This window comes from Bombina bombina, chromosome 10 (genome assembly GCF_027579735.1).
Source record: "Bombina bombina isolate aBomBom1 chromosome 10, aBomBom1.pri, whole genome shotgun sequence".
Classification (NCBI taxonomy): Eukaryota; Metazoa; Chordata; class Amphibia; order Anura; family Bombinatoridae; genus Bombina; species Bombina bombina.
Window position 1 is genome coordinate 163,556,067 of NC_069508.1, and position 22,204 is coordinate 163,578,270.

At 43.6% G+C, this 22,204-nt stretch overlaps 1 protein-coding gene across 3 annotated transcripts in view; it reads right to left on the reverse strand.

Annotated features, from left to right (window-relative positions):
* The window catches only part of ZFYVE9 (zinc finger FYVE-type containing 9), a 227,687-nt gene that overhangs the window by 13,259 nt on the left and 192,224 nt on the right, over positions 1-22,204 (reverse strand). For all 3 annotated transcript variants that reach the window (XM_053693478.1, XM_053693477.1, XM_053693479.1), the window contains exon 17: positions 371-547. In XM_053693478.1, coding sequence (XP_053549453.1) covers positions 371-547 — 177 coding nt within the window. The remainder of the gene's footprint in view (positions 1-370; positions 548-22,204) is intronic.

Here is a 22,204-nt window from a genome sequence, read left to right on the forward strand (position 1 = left end):
AAATAAACTTTTGATTGAAGAAATAAACTAAGTATAAAACACCACAGTCCTCTTACGACCTCCATCTTAGTTGAGAGTTGCAAGAGAATAACTGGATATGGCAGTGAGGGGAGGAGCTATATAGCAGCTCTGCTGTGGGTGATCCTCTTGCAACTTCCTGTTGGGAAGGAGAATATCCCACAAGTAATGGATAATCCGTGGACTGGATACACTTAACAAGAGAAATAGTTTCTCTTTAAAATCAACTTAGATGTGCATGTGCTTTAAGCACTATATGTATAACATTATTACAAGCATACAAGACATGCACACTCCTGAGCCTTTTAAAGTAAGTCAATTTTTTTCCTGTTGTACTTTGCAGATGTCTTACCTGATCTGAGTCCAAGGTGACTCGCAATCCCAGTCGGGTCATTCCGTCTTCCTTTAGTAGCTTGAGGTGCGGACAGAGTGCCAGGCAAAATGCTTTGGCCAAATTCTCAGTCAGACGGCTGTGGTCAGCTGGGTCACTTAGGCCACTCTGTTGCTCTTCACTCTCGAGGAAGAAAACCTGAGAAGGGGGAAGACAACATTTTTAATTATCTGTTCTGGAATTGTTCATCAAATTGTTTTGTATTCAACAACAAAATCCATAATGGATACAAATGTGAAACTTATTTGGGGAGGGCAATGTATCCCTGTTAAAGGTCTCTAAAACCTATAAGGTTTACAAAACCTTCTAATTACGTGAGCTCAAAATTCAGCCACCCAATAACATGATAGACACATTAATCATATCAGGAAGTTGAAAATCTTATCGAAGAAGTGCTGTACAAAACACAGCTAATATTACTTATTATACTAGAAACTAGGAAAGAACGTATTTTATTATGCACACATTTGTTCTAAACCTTGCATAATGCCCTTATATGTTTATATCATAAAAAATTCCAGGTTCAGATAATACTGAGGCAAGTCAAACACATAGACAGTCACACAACCCAGTGAGCTCCTGTGTCCATTTTAAATATGGATATGTTTGTTGAACCTATCAGGAGCAGGTGTATGTACATATGCTCCAGTCGCTGACCATTACTTTATCAGGAGCAGCACAGGGGTTTACTGGGAGTCCAATTCTGAAACATTATAAAGGAAAGCAAAATCGGTTTAAAAATATAATTTTGAATGAAACCGCATTTTATTTTTTTGCTGGAAAGTCCCTAATTTTTATTGTCTCTAATACAAATTTTCAGTAGAAACACTTATTTATAAATCTGCATTCCTAGAGTGGGCTGATGTAATTTGTCTTTTAGCTTTATTTGTCCTAATATACAGAACAAAATTTAAATTTGATGTGTTCATTAGATCATATTAATGTTTCAATCTATTTTTTAATGTCAAAATATCTTATAAAATATTATATATGGACAACAGAGAGCTAAACTCAGAAATTAACAAACTCCTAAACTCGATCCATCAAAGAATCCCAATGAAACCTACAGAGACATTAAAATAAATACAAAGAAAGAAAAAAGAAAATTTATGCTTACCTGATAATTTTTTTTCTTTTTTGACACGATGAGTCCACGGATCATCTTAATTACTAAAGGGATATTAACCTCCTGGTCAGCAGGAGTAGGAAAAGAGCACCACAGCAGAGCTGTTAAATAGCTCCTCCCTTCCCTCCCACTACAGTCATTCGACCGAAGTTAGGAAGAGAAAGGAAAAGCCAAGGTGCAGAGGTGTCTGAAGTTTACAATAACCCCCAACCTCTCTATAAGAATAAGGCGGGCCACGGATTGATCATGTCAAAAAATAAATAAATTTATCAGGTAAGCATAAATTTTCTTTTCTTTTTTAAGACACGATGAGTCCACGGATCATCTTAATTACTAATGGGATTCAATACCCAAGCTAGAGTACACAGATGATACGGGAGGGACAAGACAGGGAACCTAAACAGAAGGCACCACTGCTTGAAGAACCTTTCTCCCAAAAACGGCCTCAGCCTGTCAGGGTGCCAGGAATCAGACTGAGACAAGAAGTGCAAAAATAATCACACCTTTATTAATAACAAAAAAATAATAAAAAGTCCACAAGTCAAATAACAAGCCAGGAGTCAAAACCAGAGCTGGAGTCAGACGAGCCGAGTCAGGAGCCAAAGCGAATAGTCAGACGAGCCGGAATCAGGAACAAGGAAAACAGCAGAGTCAGGAACAAGCCAGGGATCAGGAACCAGGAAGGACGTCAGAGAGCCAGGTAATACACAGGAACTCTCACAAACAGGTCTGAGACAACGCAAAGACAAAGCATACTGAACAGAGGCCCTTTAAATAATAAGTGATGACATCACAATTCTGAGACTGCATCCTGTCTCACACAGATGATGCACACCAGTCTGGCCATAAAAAGAAGTGCAGGAAATGAGCAGCATCCCCCACAATCCACCATAGTCAGCAAGAGAGGTGAGTAAAATGGCTGCCAGCAGCACATGGCAAACAAAACAGGGAAAAACCCCTGACAGTACCCTCCCCTTAACGACCCCTCCCCCGCGGTAGGACAAAAAGGCTTATTGGGGAAACGGGCATGGAAGGCATGGAGGAGGGCGGGAGCATGGACATCACAGGATGGAACCCAAGAACGCTCCTCTGGACCGTAGCCCCTCCAGTGAACCAAATACTGTACACGGCCCCTGGACATACGAGAGTCAATAATGCTGCTGACCTCATACTCCTCATGGTTGTCAACAAAGATAGGACGGGGACGAGGCAACACAGTGGTAAACCGATTACAAACCAATGGTTTCAAGAGGGAGACATGAAAAACATTGGAGATGCACATTGCGGGAGGAAGGTCAAGAGCGTAAGCCACAGGATTGACCTGTCAGAGAATTCGAAGGCACACGAAGGTTCAAGTTGCGGGAGGACAGCCAAACTCTCACCAACCTGGTAGGAAGGCGCGGGCAGACGTCTACGATCAGCCTGGAACTTTTGGCGCTGCATAGAACGATGAAGGCAATCCTGAATCTGCACCCACGTGGAACGGAGTTGCTGGAGATGCTCCTCCAAAGCCGGAATACCCCGAGACATGAATGAATCGGGCAACAAGGATGGTTGAAACCCATAATTCGCCATGAACGGGGATAACTTGGAGGAAGCATTAATAGCACTATTACGAGCAAACTCTGCTCAAGGTAACAGTTCAGACCAATTATTGTGGTGATCTGAAACATAGCAACGGAGGAACTGTTCCAGAGCTTGATTAGACCGTTCCGCAGCCCCATTGGATTGAGGGTGATATGCCGAGGAGAAGGAAAGCTGGATCCCCATTTGAGCACAAAAGGAACGCCAAAATCTGGGGACAAACTGGCTACCCCGGTCCGACACTATCTCCTTGGGTAACCCATGTAAACGGAAGACCTCCCGGGCAAAAATTGAAGAAAGCTCCTGAGCGGTAGGCAACTTCATCAAGGGAATGCAATGTGACATTTTAGAAAAACGGTCAACCACCATAAGGATAACAGTATTGCCATTGGAAACAGGGAGCTCGACAATGAAGTCCATGGAAAGATGTGTCCAAGGACGCTCACCATTAGCAATAGGTTGAAGAAGACCCACAAGAAGACATTGAGGAGTCTTATTCTGTGCACAAATTAAGCAGGAGGCAACATACGCAGCAACATCAGAACAAAGACCTGGCCACCAGAATTGTCGAGTGACAGACCAAATCATTTGGTTCTTGCCTGGGTGACCTGCGGCTTTAGGATAGTGGTAAGTGTGCAAAACTTTAGTTCGAAGATTCTCAGGAACAAAACACTTACTACTAGGTTTCTCAGGAGGTGCATTGGTTTGTGCAGCCAGGATCTCCTCCCCAAGGGAGAAGTCAAATTAGTAATTAAAATATGGTCAGGAGGTATAACAGGAGTAGGTACAGACTCCTCCTTGGACAGAGTCGAAAACTGTTGAGAGAGGGCATCAGCCCTAACATTCTTACTACCAGGCAGGTAGGAGACCACATAATTAAACTGAGACAAAAATAGCGCCCATCTGGCCTGTCGGAGCGACAAACGTTTTGCTTCAGATAGATAAGTTAAATTCTTGTGGTCAGTAAGAATGAGCACTGGCACGCTAGTACCCTCGAGAAGATGCCTCCATTCCTTGAGTGCCAAAATTATAGCCAGTAATTCCCTGTCGCCAATTTCATAATTGCACTCCGCTGGAGACAATATCTTAGAGAAGAAACCACACGGATGCAAGGAACCGTCAGGCGTAGGACGTTGAGACAAGAGGGCATCTACTCCAGTCTCAGACGCATCGACCTCAAGAACGAAAGGCAGGACAGGGTTAGGATGAGCCAGAACTGGAGCGGCAGCAAAGGCAGTCTTAATACTATCAAAGGCCTTAATGGCAGTAGGTGACCAATGGAGTGGATCATTCTCTTTACGGGTCATGTCTGTGATAGGTTTGACCAAGGAAGAAAAGATTTTTTTTTTTTTTTTTTTTAAATACATTTTTTATTGAGGTTGTAAGATATGTTACAAGCAGAACTCAACCAGAAGTAATAACAACATAGTAATAAGACATACAGTATTAACATATACACAGAGCAGAGGAGCTGGCGGATAACCGCTCTAGTCATAAATTCTAACCAGATCAATAGGAATGTAAGTATCATAAACCATGCATTAAATAGTCATATCAGAAATTCCAACTGCCTGTGTGGAAGTATAAAGTCTACAATATAAAACTGGAAAAGATGTTGCAAAACATGTTTAACTAGTATGTCCGCTAGGAGTTGATCTAAATTATAATGAAACCTCGGTTTTGTATTATTTAAATAGGGAATATGGTCCCCACGTTGCCAGATAGTGCTTTCCTGAAGTTTTCTGATCTAATAGGATTGAGGCAGGAGGGGAGTTAGCTTATTATTATTTTGGGGGGGAAAGGAAGTTCAGCGGACAAGAGCCGCTCTAATTGAAATAGAGGAGGAGGGGGATGGAGGGGTGGAGCTATTAAGTGTGCCGAAGTAGAGAAATGGGGGGAATAGATGTAGGCCAGATTACATGACTAAGTAAGTGAACCCCAGGAAGGGAGATTTACTAAAAGTGCAGGTCAGGGTCAGCATACATACTAAAGCAGATTATATCTGTTACATATGGGAGGAATAAGAGAGCCCAAAGTATGATAGCAAAAAACATAATTTATGCTTACCTGATAAATTTATTTCTCTTGTAGTGTATCCAGTCCACGGATCATCCATTACTTATGGGATATTAACTCCTTCCCAACAGGAAGTGCAAGAGGATTCACCCAGCAGAGCTGCTATATAGCTCCTCCCCTAACTGCCATTACCAGTCATTCGACCGAAAACATGCAGAGAAAGGAAAACCATAGGGTGCAGTGGTGACTGTAGTTTAATGGAAAAATTACCTGCCTTAAAGTGACAGGGCGGGCCGTGGACTGGATACACTACAAGAGAAATAAATTTATCAGGTAAGCATAAATTATGTTTTCTCTTGTTAAGTGTATCCAGTCCACGGATCATCCATTACTTATGGGATACCAATACCAAAGCTAAAGTACACGGATGACGGGAGGGACAGGCAGGCTCTTTATACGGAAGGAACCACTGCCTGAAGAACCTTTCTCCCAAAAAAACAGCCTCCGAAGAAGCAAAAGTGTCAAATTTGTAAAATTTGGAAAAAGTATGAAGAGAAGACCAAGTTGCAGCCTTGCAAATCTGTTCAACAGAAGCCTCATTCTTAAAGGCCCAAGTGGAAGCCACAGCTCTAGTAGAATGTGCTGTAATTCTTTCAGGAGGCTGCTGTCCAGCAGTCTCATAGGATAACCGTATTATGCTACGAAGCCAAAAGGAGAGAGAGGTAGCCGAAGCTTTTTGACCTCTCCTCTGACCAGAATAAACGACAAACAGGGAAGACGTTTGTCGAAAATCCTTAGTTGCCTGTAGATAAAATTTCAGGGCACGGACTACATCTAGATTGTGTAGCAGACGTTCCTTTTTCGAAGAAGGATTAGGACACAAAGATGGAACCACAATCTCTTGATTGATATTCCTGTTAGTGACCACCTTAGGTAGGAACCCAGGTTTAGTACGCAGAACTACCTTGTCTGAATGAAAAATCAGATAAGGAGAATCACAATGTAAGGCAGATAACTCAGAGACTCTTCGAGCCGAGGAAATCGCCATTAAAAACAGAACTTTCCAAGATAACAACTTGATATCAATGGAATGAAGGGGTTCAAACGGAACCCCCTGTAAAACATTAAGAACTAAGTTCAAACTCCATGGTGGAGCAACAGTTTTAAACACAGGCTTGATCCTAGCTAAAGCCTGACAAAAAGCTTGAACGTCCGGAACTTCTGACAGACGTTTGTGTAAAAGAATGGACAGAGCTGAAATCTGTCCCTTTAAGGAACTAGCGAATAAACCCTTTTCTAAACCTTCTTGTAGAAAAGACAATATCCACGGAATCCTAACCTTACTCCATGAGTAACTCTTGGATTCGCACCAATATAAGTATTTGCGCCATATCTTATGGTAAATCTTTCTGGTAACAGGCTTCCTAGCCTGTATTAAGGTATCAATAACTGACTCAGAAAAACCACGTTTTGATAAAATCAAGCGTTCAAAGTCAGCTTCAGAGAAATTAGATTTTGATGTTTGAAGGGACCCTGGATCAGAAGGTCCTGTTTCAGAGGTAGCGACCAAGGTGGACAGGATGACATGTCCACTAGATCTGCATACCAAGTCCTGCGTGGCCATGCAGGCGCTATTAGAATCACTGATGCTCTCTCCTGTTTGATTCTGGCAATCAATCGAGGAAGCATCGGGAAGGGTGGAAACACATAAGCCATCCCGAAGGTCCAAGGTGCTGTCAAAGCATCTATCAGAACCGCTCCCGGATCCCTGGATCTGGACCCGTAACGAGGAAGCTTGGCGTTCTGTCGAGACGCCATGAGATCTATCTCTGGTTTGCCCCAACGTCGAAGTATTTGGGCAAAGACCTCCGGATGAAGTTCCCACTCCCCCGGATGAAAAGTCTGACGACTTAAGAAATCCGCCTCCCAGTTCTCCACTCCCGGGATGTGGATTGCTGACAGGTGGCAAGAGTGAGACTCTGCCCAGCGAATTATCTTTGATACTTCCATCATTGCTAGGAAGCTTCTTGTCCCTCCCTGATGGTTGATGTAAGCTACAGTCGTGATGTTGTCCGACTGAAACCTGATGAACCCCCGAGTTGTTAACTGGGGCCAAGCCAGAAGGGCATTGAGAACTGCTCTCAATTCCAGAATGTTTATTGGTAGGAGACTCTCCTCCTGATTCCATTGTCCCTGAGCCTTCAGAGAATTCCAGACAGCGCCCCAACCTAGTAGGCTGGCGTCTGTTGTTACAATTGTCCAGTCCGGCCTGCTGAATGGCATCCCCCTGGACAGATGTGGCCGAGAAAGCCACCATAGAAGAGAATTTCTGGTCTCTTGATCCAGATTCAGAGTAGGGGACAAGTCTGAGTAATCCCCATTCCACTGACTTAGCATGCACAATTGCAGCGGTCTGAGATGTAGGCGTGCAAAGGGTACTATGTCCATTGCTGCTACCATTAAGCCGATCACCTCCATGCATTGAGCTACTGACGGGTGTTGAATGGAATGAAGGACACGGCATGCATTTTGAAGCTTTGTTAACCTGTCTTCTGTCAGGTAAATCTTCATTTCTACAGAATCTATAAGAGTCCCCAAGAAGGGAACTCTTGTGAGTGGAAAGAGAGAACTCTTCTTTTCGTTCACCTTCCATCCATGCGACCTTAGAAATGCCAGTACTAACTCTGTATGAGACTTGGCAGTTTGAAAGCTTGAAGCTTGTATCAGAATGTCGTCTAGGTACGGAGCTACCGCAATTCCTCGCGGTCTTAGTACCGCCAGAAGAGCACCCAGAACCTTTGTGAAGATTCTCGGAGCCGTAGCCAATCCGAATGGAAGAGCTACAAACTGGTAATGCCTGTCTAGAAAGGCAAACCTTAGATACCGGTAATGATCTTTGTGAATCGGTATGTGAAGGTAAGCATCCTTTAAATCCACTGTGGTCATGTACTGACCCTTTTGGATCATGGGTAAAATTGTCCGAATAGTTTCCATTTTGAACGATGGAACTCTTAGGAATTTGTTTAGGATCTTTAAATCCAAGATTGGCCTGAAAGTTCCCTCTTTTTTGGGAACCACAAACAGATTTGAGTAAAACCCTTGTCCTTGTTCCGACCGCGGAACCGGATGGATCACTCCCATTAATAAAAGATCTTGTACGCAGCGTAGAAACGCCTCTTTCTTTATTTGGTTTGTTGACAACCTTGACAGATGAAATCTCCCTCTTGGGGGAGAGAATTTGAAGTCTAGAAGGTATCCCTGAGATATGATCTCTAACGCCCAGGGATCCTGGACATCTCTTGCCCAAGCCTGGGCGAAGAGAGAAAGTCTGCCCCCCACTAGATCCGTTCCCGGATCGGGGGCCCTCGATTCATGCTGTCTTAGGGGCAGCAGCAGGTTTCCTGGCCTGCTTGCCCTTGTTCCAGGACTGGTTAGGTCTCCAGCCTTGTCTGTAGCGAGCAACAGCTCCTTCCTGTTTTGGTGCAGAGGAAGTTGATGCTGCTCCTGCTTTGAAATTACGAAAGGAACGAAAATTAGACTGTCTAGCCTTAGGTTTGGCTCTGTCTTGAGGCAGGGCATGGCCTTTACCTCCTGTAATGTCAGCGATAATTTCTTTCAACCCGGGCCCGAATAAGGTCTGCCCTTTGAAAGGTATATTAAGCAATTTAGATTTAGAAGTAACGTCAGCTGACCAGGATTTTAGCCACAGTGCTCTGCGTGCCTGAATGGCGAATCCGGAATTCTTAGCCGTAAGTTTAGTTAAATGTACTACGGCATCTGAAATAAATGAGTTAGCTAACTTAAGGGCTTTAAGCTTGTGTGTAATCTCATCTAATGGAGCTGATTCAAGTGTCTCTTCCAGAGACTCAAACCAAAATGCTGCTGCAGCCGTGACAGGCGCAATGCATGCAAGAGGTTGCAATATAAAACCTTGTTGAACAAACATTTTCTTAAGGTAACCCTCTAACTTTTTATCCATTGGATCTGAAAAGGCACAGCTATCCTCCACCGGGATAGTGGTACGCTTAACTAAAGTAGAAACTGCTCCCTCCACCTTAGGGACCGTTTGCCATAAGTCCCGTGTGGTGGCGTCTATTGCAAACATCTTTCTAAATATCGGAGGGGGTGAGAACGGCACACCGGGTCTATCCCACTCCTTAGTAACAATTTCAGTAAGTCTCTTAGGTATAGGAAAAACGTCAGTACTCGCCGGTACCGCAAAATATTTATCCAACCTACACATTTTCTCTGGTATTGCAACTGTGTTACAATCATTCAGAGCCGCTAACACCTCCCCTAGTAATACACGGAGGTTTTCCAGCTTAAATTTAAAATTTGAAATATCTGAATCCAGTTTGTTTGGATCAGAACCGTCACCCGCAGAATGAAGCTCTCCGTCCTCATGTTCTGCAAATTGTGACGCAGTGTCTGACATGGCCCTAATATTATCAGCGCACTCTGTTCTCACCCCAGAGTGATCACGCTTACCTCTTAGTTCTGGTAATTTAGCCAAAACTTCAGTCATAACAGTAGCCATATCCTGTAATGTGATTTGTAATGGCCGCCCAGATGTACTCGGCGCTACAATATCACGCACCTCCCGAGCGGGAGATGCAGGTACTGACACATGAGGCGAGTTAGTCGGCATAACTCTCCCCTCGTTGTTTGGTGAAATATGTTCAATTTGTACAGATTGACTTTTATTTAAAGTAGCATCAATACAGTTAGTACATAAATTTCTATTGGGCTCCACTTTGGCTTTAGCACATATAGCACAGATATCTTCCTCTGAATCAGACATGTTTAACACACTAGCAAATAAACTAGCAACTTGGAAATACTTTTCAAGTAATTTACTATAATATGAAAACGTACTGTGCCTATAAGAAGCACAGAAAAAGTTATGACAGTTGAAAATTAATAAACTGAAAAGTTATAGCATCAAATCTTTGTAAAAAACACAATTTTAGCAAAGGATTGCTCCCATTAGCAAAGGATAACTAACCCTGATAGCAGAAAAAAAAAAAAATAAATACAGAAATAAACGTTTTTTTTATCACAGTCAACTACAATCTCACAGCTCTGCTGTGAGTGATTACCTCCCTCAAAACAAGTTTTGAAGACCCCTGAGTTCTGTAGAGATGAACCGGATCATGCAGGGAAGACAATAAACTTCTGACTGAATCTCCCCCTCACACATAACAGTGAGAGAGATCAGTAAACTGTCATAAATTAAATAAAACGACTGCCAAGTGGAAAAAAAATAGTGCCCAAAACATTTTTTCACCCAGTACCTCAGAAAATTAAACGATTTTACATGCCAGCAAAAAACGTTTAACATTAATAAATTGAGTGTTATTAAAAAGCCTGTTGCTAGTCCCTGCAAATTAGGCTAAAGTTTTATGCATACAGTATAATTCCAGTGAAGTGCCATTCCCCAGAATACTGAAGTGTAAAATATACATACATGACAGCCTGATACCAGTTGCTGCTACTGCATTTAAGGCTTAGTTTACATTATATCGGTATGGCAGAATTTTCTCATCAATTCCATTGTCAGAAAATAATAAGCTGCTACATACCTCTTTGCAGATTAATCTGCCCGCTGTCCCCTGATCTGAAGTTTACCTCTCCTCAGATGGCCGAGAAACAGCAATATGATCTTAACTACTCCGGCTAAAATCATAGAAAAACTCAGGTAGATTCTTCTTCAAATTCTACCAGAGAAGGAATAACACACTCCGGTGCTATTATAAAATAACAAACTTTTGATTGAAGGTATGAAACTAAGTATAATCACCACAGTCCTCTCACACATCCTATCTATTCGTTGGGTGCAAGAGAATGACTGGGAATGGCAGTTAGGGGAGGAGCTATATAGCAGCTCTGCTGGGTGAATCCTCTTGCACTTCCTGTTGGGGAGGAGTTAATATCCCATAAGTAATGGATGATCCGTGGACTGGATACACTTAACAAGAGAAATCCAGTTTCAAATAAGAATTGCTAATAAAGCTCTATGTGAAATGAAAACCTAGACAAATCCATAGAGTATACAAGGGGGGAGGTCTGTAGGTTAAATAGAGGGGTAATTATTTCTTATGATATGTATCTTGTGACCTGTAAATGAGGGTTGAAGAATACTAGAGTCAAATGCTAAAGGGTACCCCTGTTAAGCCGTCAGATTAAGGAATAACTATAAGGGATATGTTAGTGAATAATGAGGAGTAGTGCAAAACTTGAGTCTAGGGGGCTTTAATAGAGCTCATGACATTTTTGAAAGGTGCACCCTGCACTGTCAAATGTAATGTGAAGTCAGTAAGTAGGTGTGTTTCCGAACAAAGATGACCTGGCATTTAGATTTTCTATAGCATAGTGAAGGAACTTCATAGTTGGTTTATGACATGTGAATACATACAATATAAATTCATGGGTGTCATATAAAGTTGGATTTTTCACCCCAGACCGCATATCCAAATAGTCCTCAATACCCTAAAGGACCATCATGGGGAAGGCAATGTTAATTATCAAAATGACGTGGATAAGTGTCTATCTATAACAGAAGGTCTGCTCCAGGTAAGAGATGTGGACAGCTTCATCTATATAATCTACACTACCACCACTAGAACTATAAGCAGAGAGTTACATTACCGTCCTAATGACTTTATTTAAGCACATGGGGATTTTGTAGAGCTCAATATTAATTGATAGATACGTTCCATATGCACCAAAAGTTGTATTTAGTCTCATATAATCCGTTACCCTCATAATAGGTGTAGTGGGCACTCAATGGGGTAACTAGTTAACAAAGTTTTAATGTACATAAACAGCAACTAACAGTAGTCATTAGTGAGGTGGTAAGGATAAAACTGACAAAAATCATAGCCTATTGTATATAGTAGTTTAGAGCTTCTCCATTGACATAGCATCTCCCTGTAATTACAACTCAGTGCTGCTTTGACTCCTCAGATTATATATAAATCTCTAGCGTACCTAAAGCCATGAAATAGATATTTGCATGTGGAGTTGCATAGGTGTTAAAATCCTAAACATGTTAGAACCAATATCTCAAAAGGGACATATGAGAAATAGCATCAACTGTGCAACTAAAAACCATGAGACTGATAGAGAATGTGATAAACATGAGTCAATAACCATGAACTAAACATGTTGTTTAAGATAAAGTTGCTTTCATTAAGGTGTCATAATATAGTTATCTTAAAGGAACTGTCCAGCCAATTTGCTAAAGTTCCAGGGTATAAAATAAAGCTGTTACCCCACACCAGTTTTAAAAATAAACAGCATTGGATTATCTCTCGGGATGCATGTCTGCTGTACAAGGGGCCTCAGACATAGATGATATCATTGTATAAGCTGTCCGGCGGATAGACTTTGGCCTACCATCAGAGATCCTCCGCTCTGTAGGCTGTCCTGATCTCTCTTTTCTAGACCCAGTGAGACTGACTTATGAGCTGCGGTGACCTGCGGGATCTCGGTTACAATACAGAATGCAGTTGCGGTTAGCACAGCAGGATTTAGACTCTCGTGGTCCTGCAGGTAAGCCTCCGGTTCAAAATTAAAATCCCCGACCCCACCAGGGAGGCAGGCCGCATCCCCATTTACAGGAGTCGGGGGAAAGATCACTCTGGCTGTATCCGGCAGATCTGGAAGGGTCTTCTTTCTTTGCGCCAACACTGACAGATTAGGCTGGTCGCATAGCTCTTCTAAGCACCCTGTAAGCTCTGGCTCGAACTGCTGTGGCACTGGGAGGTAGGTCATTGGGGATTTCAAGTTTACCTTTGGTTCCGATACTGATGCTGATGGAGCTAAGCAGTCTCTGAGCACTCCCTTCAGATCAGCAAACCTGAGGGACATCAGATTGCCGAAGGCTTCTAGATGAGTGAGAATATCGGTGTTGAATTCCTCCATGATTCACTGCACGTGGGTAACAAGATGGCGGATCCCCAGAAGTTTTTGCGATCGTAGTTTCGGCACTGTCAAATGCGAATCCTCTATAGTCAGGCTTTCAGAGTACTTGTGTAGTCTTCCTAGATCATACACCCCAGTTTAGTAGAAAATTTAGCTGCACTGAGCGGTTATAATTGTGTGAATAATCCGGACCGGTCCAGAGCTATTATGAGTTGCGACCGCACAGATGCAGAGCTTGCTCCGCCCCCCGGAAGAAAAGATTTTAATAGACTTTCTATAGTAATTGGCGAACCCCAAAAAACGTTGAATAGACCGAAGACCAACTGGGCGAGGCCACTGCAGAACTGCAGATAACTTGTCAAGATCCATGGAGAACCCTGCAACGGAGATAACATAACCTAGGAAGGTTACTTGAGTCTGATGGAACTCACATTTCTCGAGTTTACAAAACAGGCCATTCTCACGTAGTCTCTGAAGAACCCGTGTAACATCAGAACGATGAGCCTCAATTGTGGGTGAGTGTATGAGGATGTCGTTTAAGTACACCACAACACACTGTTGCAACATATCTCGTAGGACATCATTATAAATTCCTGGAAAACAGCAGGAGCATTACATAGGCCAAAGGGCATTACAAGATACTCATAATGCCCGCTTCTGGTGTTAAACGCTGTTTTCCATTCGTGGCCCTCCTTGATCCTAACGAGATTGTACGCTCCTCTCAAATCAAGTTTAGTAAAGACCGTAGCTCCTTTGAGGCGGTCAAAGAGTTCCATAATGAGCGGAATAGGGTAAGCATTCTTAATGGTAAGACGATTAAGACCCCTATAATCAATGCATGGTCTTAACTCGCCACCCTTTTTCTTCACAAAGAAGAAGCCAGCCCCTGCAGGAGAGCAGGATTTGCGGAAGATCCCCCGCGACAGAGCATCGGCAACATACTCCTCCATAGCACAATTCTCTGCAACAGACAGAGGGTAAACCCGGCCCCAAGGAGGAATGGCTCCGGGTTGCAGGTCTATGGCACAATCGTAAGACCGGTAAGGAGGCAACATACCGACACGCACCTTGTCAAAAACGTCTAGGTACTCCTCTGGCAATTGAGATACCAAAGAAGTGCACAAGACTTTAACTAGTTTCTGAAGACAAGTGGAAATACATTGCGGGGACCACAATAAAATTTTGGACCTGCGCCAGTCAAGACTGGGATTGTGCTTTTGGAGCCAGGGATAACCCAGAACAACCGGAAAATGTGGAGAGTTTATCACCTGGAACTGGAGAGTTTCAAAATGGAGAGCCCCAACAGCCATGGACAACGGAGCAGTTTCGTGAGTAACGAGAGCGGGCTGAACGGGCCTGCCATCAATGGCCTCAATAGCAAGCGGAACGGACCGAGGCAAAACAGGAATGGAGTGCTTTGATACAAAAGCACTGTCAATGAAATAGCCCGCATTACCGGAGTCAACAAGAGCTTGGGTGACTATGGAGGAGTCCACCCAGGAAAGGACAATCGTGACCAAAGGTTTCTCCTTAAGCAATTCCGGGGACGAGGATAAACCACCCAAGGTCTGCCCCCGACTGCGAGTGTTTCCCGGCCGTGTAGGACAAGACTTCAAAAGGTGACACTGTAATCCACAATAGAGGCAGAACCCCTCCATCCTCCTAAAGGGCCATCTCCGCCACGGAGAGATGCGTGAATCCCAACTGCATCGGCTCAGCAGTACCTGGTGACTCGGGACCAGGAGGAATGGGAGGAGAGGGAGGCATGGGTGGGAACGAACACGGAGGAGACAACGGAACAGGAGGCTTCTGTAAGAGCTCCTTGAAAGAGGGCCTCTCTCTGAGTCTGATGTCAATTAGAATAAAAAAAAAAAGACACCAATGCCTCGAGATCCTCTGGTAAATCTCTGGCAGCAACTTCGTCTTTAATCGCATCAGAGAGCCCATGAAAGAAGGTGGCAACAAGGGCTTCATTGTTCCAACCTACCTCTGCGGCAAGCGTACGGAACGCAATAGCATACTGAGCAACAGATCTTGTACCTTGCTGAATGGACATGAGTCGTTTAGCAGCAAAGGAGGAGCGAGCCGGAACATCAAATACCCTTCGAAAGGAGGCCACAAATTCAGGGTAATTTGAAATCACAGTTTTATTAGTCTCCCACAAGGGATTAGCCCAGACAAGAACTGTGTCAGAGAGTAATGAGATGAGAAATCCCACCTTAGCTCTGTCAGAGGGAAACGCCTGAGGTAACATCTCAAAGTAAATGCCCACCTGGTTCAAAAACCCTCTGCACTGAATAGGATCGCCTCCATATCGCTGCGGTAGAGGTGCAAAACCGGACATGCTCCTGGTAGGACTAGGTGCAGCAGCCGGAAACAGGAGCAACCATAACTTGTGGGACACTTTGGTCCAAATGTGCAGTGCGAGTCAGCAGGGTTTGCAGGGCTAGTGCAAATTGATCCAAGCGGTGATCCTGTTCATCCATCCTGGAAATGATGGCAGGTAAAGGTGGATTATTAGCACCATCAGGATTCATGGCCTTTGCGTAATGTCAGGGTGCCAGGAATCAGACTGATACGAAAAGTGCAAAAATAATCACACCTTTATTAATAACAAAAAAATAATATAAAGTCCACAAGTCAAATAACAAGCCAGGAGTCAAAACCTGAGCTGGAGTCAGACGAGCCGAGTCAGGAGCCAAAGCGAATAGTCAGACGAGCCGGAATCAGGAACAAGGAAAATAGCAGAGTCAGGAACAAGCCAGGGATCAGGAACCAGGAAGGACGTCAAGTAGTCAGGTAATACACAGGAACTCTCACAAACAGGTCTGAGACAACGCAAAGGCAAAGCATACTGAACAGAGGCCCTTTAAATAATAAGTGATGCCATTACAATTCTAAGACTGCATCCTGTCTCACACAGATGATGCACACCAGTCTGGTCATAAAAGGAAGTGCAGGAAATGAGCAGCATCCCCCACAATGCACCATAGTCAGCAAGAGAGGTGAGTAAAATAGCTGCCAGCAGCACATGGCAAACAAAACAGTTAAAAAACCCTGACACAGCCGAGGCAATAGTGTCAAATTTGTAAAACTTTGAAAAAGTGTGAAGAGAGGACCAAGTTGCAGCCTTGCAAATCTGTTCCACAGAATCTTCATTTTTGAATGCCCATGAGGAAGCAACAGCCCTCGTGGAATGAGCCGTAACTCTCTCGGGAGGCTGCTGCCCAGCAGTCTCATATGCAAAAAGTATGATACTCTTCAGCCAAAAAGAAAGAGAAGCGGTCGTAGCTTTCTGTCCCTTGCGTTTTCCTGAGAAAACCACAAACAAAGAAGAAGACTGACGAAAGAACTTAGTCGCCTGCAGGTAAAACTTTAAAGCACGGACCACGTCCAAATTGTGCAGAAGTCTTTCCTTCTTAGAAGAAGGATTAGGACACAAGGAAGGCACAACAATCTCCTGATTAATGTTCCGATCAGAAACAACCTTAGGAAGAAATCCTAATTTGGTACGTATAACTACCTTATCTGAATGGAAAATAAGATAAGGAGACTCATACTGTAATGCCAAGAGTTCTGACACTCTCCGAGCAGAAGAAATAGCAACAAGAAATAAAACTTTCCAAGATAACAACTTAATATCTAAGGAATGCATAGGCTCAAAATTAAGACTCCATGGAGGAGTAACTGGTTTGAACACAGGCCTGATCCTGACCATGGCCTGACAAAAAGATTGTACAACTGGGACATCCGCCAGACGTTTGTGTAACAAAATAGATAAAAGAAAAGACAAAATCCTAGGAATCCTAACTCTACTCCATGAGTAGCCCTTGGATTTGCACCAATAGAGATATTTACGCCAAATCTTATGGTAAATCATTTTTAGTTACAGGCTTACGAGCCTGAATCATGGTCTCTATGACCGAGTCAGAAAACCCCCGTTTGGATAAAATTAAGCGTTCAATCTCCAAGCAGTCAGCTTCAGAGAAACTAGATTTGGGTGAAGGAAGGGCCCCTGAATCAGAAGGTCTTTCCTCAACGGAAGTCTCCAAGGTGGTAGAGATGTCATCTCCACCAGATCTGCATACCAAATCCTGCGAGGCCAGGCCGGTGCTATGAGGATCACCGAGGCCCTCTCCTTTTTGATTCGAGCAATTACTCGAGGAAGAAGTGCAAACGGAGGAAACAGGTATGCTAGATTGAAATTCCAAGGGGCCACCAGAGCATCTATCAGTTCCGCCTGGGGGTCCCTGTATCTCGACCTGTATCTCAGGAGCTTGGCATTCTGTTGCGATGCCATGAGATCTAATTCCGGCTGACCCCACTTGAGAATCAGGCTGGAAAACACTTCTGGATGGAGTTCCCACTCCCCCGGATGAAAGGTCTGCTTGCTCAGGAAATCCACCTCCCAGTTGTCCACCCCTGGGATGTGGATCGCCATCAGACAGCAAGAATGGGCCTCTGCCACTGAATTATTTTTTGGATACCTTTGTCATCGCCATGGAACTCCTTGTTCCCCCCCTGATGATTGATGTAGGCCACTGACGTTATGTTGTCCGACTGGAACCTGATAAACTGTACCGAGGCTAACTGGGACCAGGCCAAAAGAGCATTGTAGATCGCTCTCAGTTCCAGAATGTTTATGGGTAAAAGAGACTCTGAGTCTTTAGAGAGCCCCAGACTGCTCCCCACCCTAGAAGGCTGGCATCTGTTGTCACAATCACCCAAGATGGTCTGCGAAAGTATGTTCCCTGGGAGAGATGATCCAGAGACAACCACCATTGTAGAAAGTCCCTTGTCTCCTGCTCCAGAAGAAGTTGAGGGGACAAGTCCGAATAATCTCCTTTCCACTGTCTCAGCATGTTTAACTGCAGAGCTCTGAGATGGAAGCGAGCAAACGGGATGATATCCATTGTCGCCACCATCAACCCGATTACCTCCATGCACTGAGCCACTGATGGTCGAGGAGTGGACTGAAGAGCTAGACAAGTATTGATAATCTTTAATTTCCTGACTTCTGTCAGAAAAATCTTCATAGACAGAGAGTATATTATGGTTCCTAAGAAAGTTACCCTTGTGTTTAGAAGGAACTCTTTTCTAAATTCACCTTCCAGCCGTGGGATTTTAGGAAGGAAAACACCAAGTCCATGTGGGATCTTGCTAGCTGAAAGGATGGCGCCTGAACTAGAATGTTGTCCAGATAAGGCGCCACTGCAATGCCTTTTGATCAAAGCACCGCCAACAGAGATCCCAGAACCTTTGTGAAGATTCTGGGGGCTGTGGCAAGACCGAAAGGAAGAGCCACAAACTGTAAGTGTTTGTCCAGAAAGGCAAACCTTAAGAATTTGTGATGATCCCTGTGAATGGGAACATGTAGATACACGTCCTTTAAATCCACTGTTGTCATAAATTGACCCTCCTGGATCAATGGAAGAATGGAACGAACAATTGAAGGATGGTACCCTGAGAAACTTGTTTAGACTTTTGAGGTCTAAAATTGGTCTGAAGGTTCCTTCTTTTTTGGGAACCACGAACAGATTGGAATAAAACCCCAGGTCCTGTTCCTGAATTGGAACGAGAACAAGCACTCCCAGAGTGGAGAGGTCTCCTACGCAGTGTAAGAACACCTCTCTCTTTGTCTGGTCTGCAGATAATCTTGAAAGTATAAATCTGTCTCTGGGAGGAAAAACCTTTAACTCCAGTTTGTATCCCTGAGACACTATTTCTATTGCCCAGGGATCCTGGACATCCCGAACCCAGGCTTGAACGAAGAAGGAAAGTCTGCCCCCTACCAGATCCGGTCCCGGATCGGGGGCATGCCCTTCATGCTGTCTTGGAATTATTAACCGGCTTCTTGGACTGTTTTCCTTTGTTCCAAGACTGGCTGGGTCTCCATGTAGGCTTAGACTGTTCCTGCTTAGAGGAGGAAGAGTTTCCTTTGAAATTTCAAAAGGAACGAAAATTGCTTTGTCGTCCTTTTTGTTTATTTCTCTTATCTTGAGGGAGAAGATGACCCTTGCCTCCCATGATATCAGAAATAATCTCCTTCAGATAAGGTCCGAACAAGGTCTTCCCCTTGTAAGGAATAGCTAGAAGTTTAGACTTGGATGACACATCCACAGACCAAGGTTTTAACCATAAGGCTCTGCGGACTAAAATAGAGAAACTCGATATCTTACCTCCCAATTTGATAACGTGAAGGGAAGCGTCCAAAATAAATGCATTAGCTAGCTTAAGAGCTTTTATCCTATCTTGGATCTCATCCAAAGAGGTCTCTGTCCTGAAGGCCTCAGACAGTGCATCAAACCAATATGCCGCCACACTAGTGACGGTGGCAATGCACACAGCCGATTGCCACTGCAGACCTTGGTGTACATAAATCTTCTTGAGTAACCCCTCTATCTTCTTATCCATAGGGTCTTTGAAAGCACAACTATCCTCTATGGGAATAGTAATTCTTTTAGCTAAGGTGGAGACGGCTCCTTCTACCTTAGGAACAGTTTGCCAAGCCTCCTTAACAGAATCGGCTATTGGAAACATTTTCTTAAAAATAGGAGAGGGAGAGAAAGGGATGCCCGGTCTCTCCCACTCCTTAGCAATAATTTCAGTAGCTCTTTTAGGAACTGGAAATACATCAGTGTAGGAAGGAACCTCAAAATATCTATCCAGTTTACTAGACTTCTGAGGGACAACCACCACTATGGAGTCACTATTGTCCAAGGTAACCAAAACCTCCCTGAGTAACAGACGAAGGTGATCAAGTTTAAATCTGAAAGATACCACCTCCGAGTCCCTCAGAGGTAAAAAGACCCTCTGAATCGGAAATTTCTCCTTCAGAAGCTACTACGGTACCCTCCTCTTCAGGTTGTTGGGAGGATAGTTCCGAAATTGCAACAATTGCGCCAAAACCTTGCTTACTGAATGTCTGGCTTTCATCTTACGCTTGCTCTGCAACATTGGAAAGGCAGAGCATCAGAAATAGTCGAAGACATAAGAGAAGCTATGTCTTGTAACGAAATCCCCGAAGGGACTATAGCTGAAGCGCAAGACACTGCTTGAGAGAGCGGTAAAATTTGGGACGCTTGGGGAGAAAGCTGCGGCATAAATTGACCCTCATCATTGGACTCTTGGACAACATCTGCCTTAGAGGAGACTGGCTCTGAAAAAATATTTTCCCTATAACTCAAAGTCCTTTGAATACATGAAGGACAGAAAGGGATTAGCGTCAAAACATAAAGCGCAGGTGACATCTTGCAAGTCCCCTTGGTCCATGCTTGCTCACAATTTGCCAAATAGCAAACAAAAGTTATCAAAATTATTTGGAAATATTAATTATAAAAAAACGTTACTGTCTCTTTAAATTCAAAACGGTTTTATTTGTTTTTAATGCAGAATGTCAGCTTAAACACTGTTTCCTTTTGTACTGCAAAAACGCTTAGTTTAAATTAACAACAATCCAATCCCTGCACCTCAGCACTCTGCTGAAGTGCTCCTACCTGACTGAAGATCGCTAGAGATCCCTCTCTTCAGACGATCCGTCTTGGTAATGCCTGACAATAACAACGATGCTGAGAAAAAAAGGAAACACTGTGTCTGCACTAGGAACGCATGTCTTTCACCATGCGACTCTAGAACAGACCGGATAAATCCCTTCTGATGCGCACTTCCCTCAGCCTCTCTGAACTGAAGCGTTACGAAAGTGGCGCGCAAAAAACGGAAGGACTGCCACATTGTGGGCGTAACCTATGCCGTTCAATACAATGACTGAACCTTTACATAGAAAGTGAAACCACCGGAGCGATTAATGTATACAGCTTAACTCCAGCCCCAGTGCCTTTCTACATAACACTGCCCAATTAGCTTTCCCTCAGGAAAATGTTTAATGTCCCAACATAAAGCACTATTTTCCTAAAGAGCCCCTTATGTTCTAGCGTGTGCTCACTGAAAATTCTGAGTCCTTATTCCCCAGAAACTTAAGGTAGCACTTACCTTGACTTCTGCCTGACAGCAAGGCAGCTCTCAGGCTTGAGAGGTCCTCTCCCTCACATCGACCTGAGGAAAATAAAATGCTGAGTCAATGAATACCTCAGACTGAAGGATAAAGGGCAGCAAGAAATTATGGGAGGCGCAGTGATAATTATGCCCCACAAGTTCCCATTGCTCTAAAGCCACCAAGGCTCTACTAAAGAGACTGATATGGACTACGGCTACACCCCAGGACAAAGCAGCACAATCTTGCACTACTTTAAAAAACATAATTTATGCTTACCTGATAAATTTATTTCTCTTGTAGTGTGTTCAGTCCACGGGTCATCCATTACTTATGGGATATATTCTCCTTCCCAACAGGAAGTTGCAAGAGGATCACCCAAGCAGAGCTGCTATATAGCTCCTCCCCTCACATGTCATATCCAGTCATTCGACCGAAACAAGACGAGAAAGGAGAAACTATAAGGTGCAGTGGTGACTGGAGTTATAATATTAAAATTTAGAACCTGCCTTAAAAAGACAGGGCGGGCCGTGGACTGAACACACTACAAGAGAAATAAATTTATCAGGTAAGCATAAATTATGTTTTCTCTTGTTAAGTGTGTGTAGTCCACGGGTCATCCATTACTTATGGGATACCAATACCAAAGCTAAGTACACGGATGATGGGAGGGACAAGGCAGGAACATTAAACAGAAGGAACCACTGCCTGTAGAACCTCTCTCCCAAAACCAGCCTCCGAAGAAGCAAAAGTGTCAAATTTGTAAAATTTGGAAAAAGTATGAAGTGAAGACCAAGTTGCAGCCTTGCAAATCTGTTCAACAGAGGCCTCATTCTTAAAGGCCCAGGTGGAAGCCACAGCTCTAGTGGAATGAGCTGTAATTCTTTCAGGAGGCTGCTGTCCAGCAGTCTCATAGGCTAAACGTATTATGCTACGAAGCCAAAAAGAGAGAGAGGTAGCCGAAGCCTTTTGACCTCTCCTCTGTCCAGAGTAAACGACAAACAGAGAAGAAGTTTGTCTAAAATCTTTAGTTGCCTGTAAGTAGAACTTCAGAGCACGGACCACGTCTAGAGTATGCAAAAGACGTTCCTTCTTTGAAGAAGGATTAGGACATAATGATGGAACAACAATCTCTTGATTGATATTCCTGTTA